Raw genomic sequence first — 9491 nt, forward strand, 5'->3', positions numbered from 1 at the left:
GGAGTCGAGGAGGGGAGTTAGAGAAATGAGAAAGGGGCCAGGGCCATGGTCTTTATTTGCACCAACTATGTATATTAAGGTTATTGCTTAGAACTACTACTTGATAAAGTGGTACAAATAATTATCTGAGGTATACAATAACCACATAAACCTTAGTACTTTAGGACATTTAATTCATGATGATTTTCAACACAAGTCATTATGTTGACTTCATTGTACACGTACATGCAATATTCAGTACATGCTAATTGAGGGAGCAGTTTAATGTAAAGATGTAGAATGGTGAAACACTTCAAGGCAGGTAAAAACGGGAGTTTATAAACTGTATGCATTAAGTATCATCTTTCAGTCCTCAAATATATATAGCTTATCAAGAAAACAACAAAATAATACATCTGAATTAAAGGCGGTAGAAAAATAATTCCTCTAAAAACATAATTGTGGGCCGTGCCACAGCAAAAGCCCACCTGGGGGGTTCCTCAAACTCTCCATTTTTGTTAGTTAGTCTCTTCAACACGTTGATACAGAAGGTGTTGGCTTTACACTGTAACTGACCTACCAGATACACAATTATGCTCTAAAGCTCTGAGTCTTTGAAGCAGGAACAGGTTAGCAAGTGTCACTTTTTATCTTATTTGGTCACTCCTGGCGGCCCAGCCTCAGGTCATAGGACACCATGTGGAAGTTGTCCCAGGCAAACAGCTTCCTCTGAGCCAGGTTATAGTCGATCATGCTGTTGTAGCGGTACTTGTTCTTGAATGGGATGGCCACAGACTTCCCCTGGCTGGTTCTAGTGTCATAAATGTAGTTGATGGTGGTGTCGGGGGACGTGTAGCTGGCCACGGTGTACAGCTTCCCACAGATGATGAAGGAGTTAGCCACCGAGTTCTTCCTGATGCTGGTCTCCCAGCTCCTCTTCACCTCCAGACTGTTTGGGTCCAGCTGTGAGATCACGATGGCTCCTTTGGCCTTGCTGCTGGAGTACACGGCCCACAGACCCTGCTCGTCCACAGACAGGTCGATGTCCGTGTACCCGCCCCAGGAGTAGGGGAACTGTCCGTGGAAGCCGGCATGGGGGAGTTCCCGGCGGGCTGCGATGCTCTCGGAGGCCAGGTCGAAGCGGATCAGGGAACGACTGCGACGTCTCTGATAGTACAGAGAGCCTCGGTACAGAGTGGAGCCAGTGCTCTCCACCAGCTCGGGCAACAGCAGCACCTGTCGTGGGAAAACATTAAGATACAATGTCATACGTGACCCGTTTATCCAGAGCGACTTAAATACACTTCAATGGCACAGAGCATTTTTAGGGTTAAGTATGATGCCCAAAGACACTTTGACATTGACATGTTGCCTTTGGGGCTACGGATCAAACCCCTGACAATTGGATTGGTACATGCCCATTTAACCCTATGCCGCCTCCTCCTCCCCAAAAGGAAGTTATAACTAGGAATTAACTTATTTTTGAACATATATAATTTATGTGACACCAACCTTGGACGGAAAGCCTTTAGTGAGTTGCTCCATGTCTTCATATCCATACAGCTGCCTGACATCAGAGCCTATGGTGTCGATGCGCCAGATCATGTTGGGTCCGTACGGGGAGACCGCCTCAGGGTCCTGCATCCAAACTCCATATTTACCTGCTATGGTGTCGGCCTTCCTGTGAGTGACCGGCTCACCTACTGAGACCACATCCCCACAACCTGTAGGCAGGAAGAAAAGGAAGATAAGAAGAATTTATAAACTACGTGTAATATGCGAACAAAACTCTAACTCTCGTTGACATAATCAAAAAGATTGGAGCTCTTGTTTCCTGTTTCCCCTTCACTAATGTTTCTTGTGGCAGTGCTCGTTGTTGTGAGATTTTAGGACTTTGACTTCTATTTAGGAGTCACAGAGATGACTGGTTAAGGTTAAGTCTAGGGTTGGGGAAATCAATTGATCAGAAACATTACGATTGGGTTTCTTGAAAAACGTCCTCAAATAAAAGATTTTTGTTCTACTTAAGGTGACTTCGGACACATATGTCACATGGTAGGTGTAACACATTAAAGGGGATCTACATGTAAGTTGCAGTGGGACAAAGGGCATCATCTGAGAGCTGTTCAGGGGTGAAATTAGGTTGTTTCTCCTCATGGAGGCAGACAGCAGGCCGAGAGATGCTGCCTGACATCTCCCTTAGCCTCAGCTTTGTCCGAGTCACACCCAACAGAGCAGCAACTGGGCTACAACTCATCCTGGATGGGATCTCTGTGGTGGGAAAACGATAAGGCCGGCTGTATATTTACCACTTCCAAAAATACACCCTCGCTCTCAGGTCCAGGGCGTAGAACCGAATTAAGGGTTAGAAAGGAATATGTTTTATAAATACACACATTGCCATGTAGCTTCTGTGAATCTGTCTGCGTCAGAGATGATATGACTTTACGTGGTTACTGCATGTGTATTTCCATGATCTCCAAAACAATCAAGCACAAGCATCAACGGTGTGTGTGTGTGTGTGTGTGTGTGTGTGTGTGTGTGTGTGTGTGTGTGTGTGTGTGTGTGTGTGTGTGTGTGTGTGTGTGTGTGTGTGTGTGTGGGGAGGGGGGGGTGTGTATGACGCCCTCGTTAAGCGCTTACTTCCCTTATCCCTAAAAGATAAACATGAATCACGGGCAGGCCCCCATACCTCTGGATTGGCATGACTCTGGTATTCTCACCCCAAATGCTGCAGTATTAATAGCAGTATTTGCTTTGAAGCTGTCAGCAGGGGGGGGGTAAGTGTCATGTTTGCCAGGTCAGATAGACATAGGGGGAGGAGGGAGAAGGGGAAGGGGTTGGTTTAGCTGCCAGCTCTGGATTTTCATATACTTGGATGTTTGTAAGTTTCAGCTTTTAAATATATTTTTCAGGAACTTTACAGGCAGCCTTTGGGACTTCATGAAACTTCTCACACAGATTTGGTCCAGAAGGTGCTTTGTAAAAAATGTCATATTTTTTTATATATTTCCCTACTCATAAAAAATTTGCAAATATGTATTTATTCTTTACGTCCTCTCAGGCTAGTTGCAGACTTTCCCTGCATTTTGCATTAAAGGTCCCATGTCATGCTTTTCCGGTTATTACCCGTCCCCTTGTGTGTTATGAAGGTTTTTCTGCATGTAAACGGTCTGCAGGGTCACAAACCCTCAAAGTACACCCTGTAGGGAGTAAAACTCTAACACAGAAAAGACCTGTCTATGCTGCCCCAGAACGCCTCTTGGAGATTTTTTTTTTCCCCAGCTGGGTACAGTGACGTGACCATACCCAAATGTACCCATTGGTCCAAATGGACCAATCCGTGGAACACACACACACACACACACACACACACACACACACACACACACACACACACACACACACAGTTGCGAAACTGCGACGCGCTGGGGTGCGGGTGCTAGTGGAGCATCGCAGATGGGGGTGCTGCGCCCCCCCTTCCCGCGTCCATGGTGCTCAGGCTGAGTTTCGCGATGTCTCGCTGTCTCGAAGACCCCAAGCAGCAACCAGGAGCTCCAACAAGCCGTTTAGGACAGAGAGTGAATACACATACTATACAGAGATGCTGTATGAGAAACTAATGTGAGTTAGGAAAATTGCACAATATAAATCTATTCTAGTAGACCTCAACAATGGAATTATGATCAGTAGAAATGGCCATGATATGGGACCTTTAAGAGTTAACGTGTCAAGGTGCAATAAAGGGAATCTTGCAGCTGTAAAGTGTAACATTGATGGCATGCAAGATACAAAAAACAGGGACCTTCTTCTAATAACATTCCTCCATAGTGCCATTAGTGGTCAAACACTCCACAGGCTAAGCTTAACTAGCTAAATGAGGTTCTGTAAGATTCATCAACTTTTTCTCAAAATATTTCTAGGTAAGAGGAAAGTATTTAAACATTGCGGCATGGTTGGTGATTTAACATAACATGGGCTAAAATATCATTCGAAACCAATCACAATGGTCTGTTAGAAATAAGCAAGAATATGTCAAACAGAGACCTGTATTTTCCTCAGATCCATCTGGAGCAGGGACCTCCGTCACCTCAGCCTTCAGCTCCTGGAAACCTTGAGGTCCAGTCTGCCACGCTGAGTCTGAAAAGAAGAGATGGAGACATGGATTACACTGAATAAGAAACAGGAAGCTGGAGGAGATTCAGCAGAAAACATGTCCCACCTCTCAAGCTGCTGCTGTCCCCCTGCCTGTTGGGCCTGGCTATCAGGTGAGAGGGCCTGGAACCTGTACACACACGTAAGCGAGTTTAGGGAATACTGTGGCACATTTAACATGCAGCGTATAATAGTTCAGAGAGTGTTTGTGTACCCAAACGTGGCCATGGCACTACCGACAGCAGGGAATGTGACAGCAGGAAACAAACACCGACTGAACGGATTCCCAGCTGCTCTGGAGTCAGGCAGTCGGTAGTTAGGCCGACCATAACACACACATCCGACACCCATCCCTTCCCAGTACTGTCAACTTCACGTCCGCAAAACTTCAAACTACGAACATGTCCCTTCCTCCTCTGTTTCACTGTCAGATATCCGGCTTATTCTCGTCTCCTTTATCTGTTTCTCCTCTTGTTTCTACCCATTCGCCCTTAACCCTGTCCTTGTTTTCCCATTTGGTTCCTTCATGAAACAATTACTACGAAAGGTAATCAATGTCGAACAATGTCAGTAAACTGTTTATACACATTTGGTCATGTTTACAACAAGAACAATTACTTTTTCAAATGATTTGTCATGAGAATATATGTATATAAATTGTGTGAGTGTACCTGCATCCATGGGTGTTTGTTTGTGTGTGAGCATGTGCCTGCTTGGCTCTTGCACGTGCAGTGTTGTCCAGTGTTTCCGGCCCATAATGATCTTTAATGGTGCAGAGGACCTAAAGCACTAGCATCTGGAAGCTGATGTTGATTCATTGTGTTGATGATGAGGAGCGGGAAGCTGGTAATTGGGCAGATGGCGAGTGACACAGGAAAGTTTCGCCATTAAAGGGTTGAGTTCACAGGACACAGCTATTCATCATCATCACAGGTAAACACACACATGCTGTTACTGTCTTTTCCCCGGGGTGTTTGGGTGTGTGAGCCATATGTTCACTTTGTTCCTGGCTCTTTGTTTGGGATGTCACTGAGCAGTATACCCTAAACCCGAAGACCAACACACTTAATTTCCCAGAGGAGGCTCCGCCAGAGGAGCCAGCGGATAATTAACCTTTGCTTTCAGAGGTCAGTGGAGCTGTTGGCTCTTGTTTGGGTCCAGTCAAAGAAAAAAGTTCCCCTAAGCCTTCACTTAATATTGTTGTCAGGAACATAATTATTTCCCTGTATTTCATATTTGTGAATTGTATAATCAACCAGAAAAAAATGAAAACATTCACATTTTAATCAAAAGTCCAGGCATTTAGTCACTGCATGATAAACACATTGATTATTTACGACTGCAGTTTTCTTCTGGCTGAACATCCTGGAAAATAAAACGTCTGAACGACATGTTTTTGGCAATTGGTTTAACTCAAGTAAACTGCACATAGGCTCTTCTCTGTGACTGATACAACCTGAAACAAAAGTATGTGGCCCCTAAGATGGCTGGTCTCGAATTTTGCACATTTTGTCATAACACCAACTTTCTTTTGAGCAAGGTTGAAAGTCGGCTGACACCTTGCATGAGTTCTGCTTTGAGGTCTTTGTTTTAAAAGCATGTTTCCACTTTCAGCGCCCTGCCCCGCTGGACTGTCACGGTCCATTTGTCAATCAAATAACATTATAATTTATCAGCTCATATATTTTGAGAGGTAAGTCATAACCACTGCTTGAGTTATAAGCTTGTCAAGAGTTTTATCTCAACGTTTGCTTTTATCTCCTCTCTGGTTCTGCATGTCGTCCTCTCGCTGCGATCTGTTCCACATCTGCCTCCCACCCTGAGGGGCCCTCTCTGTGTATTTCAGTCCACAGGTGCGAACATGAGGAGCTAAAAAGATAACCTGGAGTAAGTTAGCTCTCCTTGATGCGGGGGAGAGGAGATGTCCGGTGAATGTGAGGATGGCAAGAAAGGATTTACTGCCTCTGGCAATCACGGATTTACGAGCCATACTTCAGAGCCAAGAGGGCAAACAGAGCCATGGCTTAACTCAGAACAGAAAGGGGGGGATGGTGGGTGAAAAGACGAGCACAGAGACTAATTAGATGCATGTTTGGCCACTGCAAACACACAGAATGCCCGAGCTTAACCTCTCTGGCTGAACAATAAGTGCCTGGATCAGTGCAGCCCTCTAACCCCTGGAGGTGTAGTGTTCTTGGCCTTAAGCCCTCCAGCCCTGACCCACCAGGCGTCATCAAAAGCCCCGAGATGAGACCTTGGCAAAGAACCACCACTTCCTCAGCGTGCATCACATTTCAGCCCCCCACCCCACCTCACTTCCAATCAGGCTATTCGCGCCCTGTTTGTCATGCATCATTAATCAGCTTTATCTCTGTTGCTGCGTGCTGCGTGCAGTGTAGAGAAACAAACAGACACACACATGTGACTGTGAAATCCAATTAGTGTGGCTCTGCATGTACAAACATAGATATTGTGTTAAGTGTCATCATTTCTCATATAAGCCAAACAAATATATAATTGAACAGAAAGGCAACCTGTCCGCAAACAATTTGATTATCCACTTTGCAGGGTGTTATGGGGAGATTTAAATTAAATAAAAAATCTGTGCATAGTTTTCCAAAAAGAATTCCTAACATAAGTTTATCTTCTGAAGTAAAAATATTTATTCTATTTATAAATGCCATTAAGGTTTGCACATTTTCTGAATAGCTCATAGAGTGTGTGGTGATTTAGAGTGTATCTCTTACCCCCAGCAGGTCTTGTCAGGCCACTATCCTGCAGCGGGGGGCTCGGCGGCATCGCGGGGGTCTGCAGGGGACACGGTCTGTTCCTCAGCCTCTCCGTCTCCCTCCTCATCTCCTCCATCCTGCGCTGAAGCCCCTCCAACTCCTGCTCCAGACGCTCCTTCTCCCCCTGCAGCAGGTTCCTCTCCCCCGTGACCCGGTTCAGTGATTGATGAAGCTCAGTCTGATCCCTGACTGTGGCCCCCTGTGGAACCCCTGTGTCCCCTCCAGTCAGCCGGGACACCAGCACCTCCAGCAGGCTTAGTCTAGCCTTCAGGCCCTCCACCTCGGGGCCTCCGGTCTGAGGGCAGCTGGCCTCGGTGGGGCTGGGAACACTGAAGGTGTACTGGCATCGTCCGCTGCGGTCGTTCCCCCTCCACAGAGCAGCTTGGTCCTGGGCGTCCCCTCGCAGCAGAAGACCAGAGGTACACAACAAGAGAAGGACCAACATACTGGAGACTTCCTCAGATAGGTCAGAAAGTTAAATTCTCTTTTGAAGAAACACTTCTTCAAGTCTTGTTTTATTTGTCAGCTCCCAAATGGATTTCTTCTTTAAATCACTGCCAATTTCCTGCTGAGGAGTTTCTCTCCTATTTGGTCTCACTCTTTTCTCAGGTGTCTCTTCTTTTTCTTATGCCCTCCCCTCTCCCTCTGGTTCTCCTCAGTGGACAGGTCTTTAACTCTGAGCTCTTGTGAACAGCTCACAGATATTTATACAATCTGGAGGGGAAGTAAAGAGGGGAAGAGAGGAGAGGTGAAAGGGAGGGAGGGGAGGGAGAGACAGAAAACTGTGAGGAAGGGGAGGTCAGAGGCAAAAGGGGGAGGGAGGAAAACAGAGAAAGTCATGGGATGCTGGTTGTTTTGGGCGAAAAAACATTCAATTTTTACACACATTTTAGTGTCTGTGTTTTTGCAAAAGCAGTTTTTTGGATTTAAGGGTCCACCATAACACTCTGTCCTTTACATTTGAGTAATTCATTAATTCCCCCAAATGTCATTTATCAGAAACATGCCCTGATAATGAGATGCAGTGCCATGTGTCAGTCCCGAGGGGATTTGGCTACATTTTGGCCTCAGCATGGCAGTGAGAGTTGCACCTCATTGGATACAATTACCTCCTGAGGAGCCGGTGTCTCCTTTCATGTTGGTAGGGGGTCAGCACGTGACGCAAGCAGCCAATAAGGACTGTCATTAGGAAGGGTCGAAGTTATAAATCAATCAATGACCGGACCGGACATGACCCTGACCCCGACATAGTCCCTTCGGCTGAGCTTGGATTGTTGTGGACATTATGTGTGTGTTCATGCTGCAGACTCCACTCACTCCAGATTTATAAAGTTGATATTTAATACAACATGATGAGTGAGCTGCTGGGGACGATTCCTCCCAAGAGCTCACTTCCTGTCACTTGATTTGACGCAGTCTGCCTTTTGTCCCGCTGCTCTCGTCTCTTTGCTTTAACACAATATCACAGACACGTTGAACTTCTGCCTGCGAGGCTCACTTCTGCGGTCATGTGATAGGGAAGATGAACTCTTGTTTATTTTCAGAGAGGCAGTATGAAAAGATTGGGACGTGAGACAGTTGCAGAGTTGCACGCGATGAGGCAGGTGTGCACAATCCTCGCCTTATAAATCTCAGCTTACCTTCATATCCTGCCTCTTTGTTTGGGTTTCCAGAATCTGGCCTGGCTCCTCTCCCACGCTTATTTTCCTCATGTCTTTGTACTTCTATGTATGTTTAGAGATCTTTTACAGCCATCTCTGCTGACCTGCCATGCCACCCTGAACATCAACCTGACCTCACTTAAGAGCAGACTAGAGGGCAAAGGTCGTAAAAAGGAAGGGTACTTACTCAGAAACACGTACTTGCAGGCTGATGCCTCATCTTATTCTGTTGGTGCTTGTTTACCGACAGCTGATGCTACCTCAGACAGTCGTCTTGATTGATGAGGCAAGTCTCTGATTGGTTGGACAGATGGATGAAAAAGGTGCGGTATGTGTTTGACTTTGAAAACACATCCTCTTACAGGAAATATCTCGACAATGAGAAAGTGGGATAGGATGAAAGGTGAGACACATGAAAGAATGAAGTGAATACATCATTAAAGGAGGACAATATGAGAGCTAAAGCATGTGTAAACATAGGAGAGAAGAAATGAAGTAAGACGCTTCTGGAAAAGTAGAAGTGAGAAATTGAGGTGAACTATAAATAAACACAAAGAGAAGATGAGGAGTGTTTAAACATGAACAGTGTTTTAAAATCCCAAGTGACAGGGTTCACATGGAAATGTATTCTCTCTTTCCTCTAGCTACTGACACATCCAGCACTCCCTAATCTCTCCACTGGACAGGGTGTGTGTGTGTGTGTGTGTGTGTGTGTGTGTGTGTGTGTGTGTGTGTGTGTGTGTGTGTGTGTGTGTGTGTGTGTGTGTGTGTGTGTGTGTGTGTGTGAGTGAGAGACTGACGAATGCTGGTTGGCAAGTTGTCCACTCTTGTCTTTTGTGAGTCAAATTCAGTTTTATGGCTCATACTAACTATGCCCGGAATCTGAAGTCATCCAGCATGAGCCCTT

The 9491-nt window shown here is 45.7% G+C and overlaps 1 protein-coding gene across 1 annotated transcript; it reads right to left on the reverse strand.

The window, feature by feature from the left end:
- Nucleotides 1-156: 156 nt before the first annotated feature.
- Nucleotides 157-7607, reverse strand: myoc (myocilin). Its single transcript, XM_010768607.1, has 5 exons — nt 6882-7607; nt 4202-4264; nt 4027-4119; nt 1492-1703; nt 157-1215 (listed from the first exon to the last, which is right to left on the reverse strand). Exons 1-5 carry the CDS (start codon nt 7366-7368, stop codon nt 640-642), a joined length of 1431 nt encoding a protein of 476 aa, XP_010766909.1. The 5' UTR covers nt 7369-7607; the 3' UTR covers nt 157-639.
- Between the last annotated feature and the right edge of the window lie 1884 nt (nt 7608-9491).

The sequence above is a fragment of the Notothenia coriiceps genome, unplaced genomic scaffold, assembly GCF_000735185.1.
Source record: "Notothenia coriiceps isolate Sejong01 unplaced genomic scaffold, NC01 NC01_scaffold00005837, whole genome shotgun sequence".
Taxonomy (NCBI): Eukaryota; Metazoa; Chordata; class Actinopteri; order Perciformes; family Nototheniidae; genus Notothenia; species Notothenia coriiceps.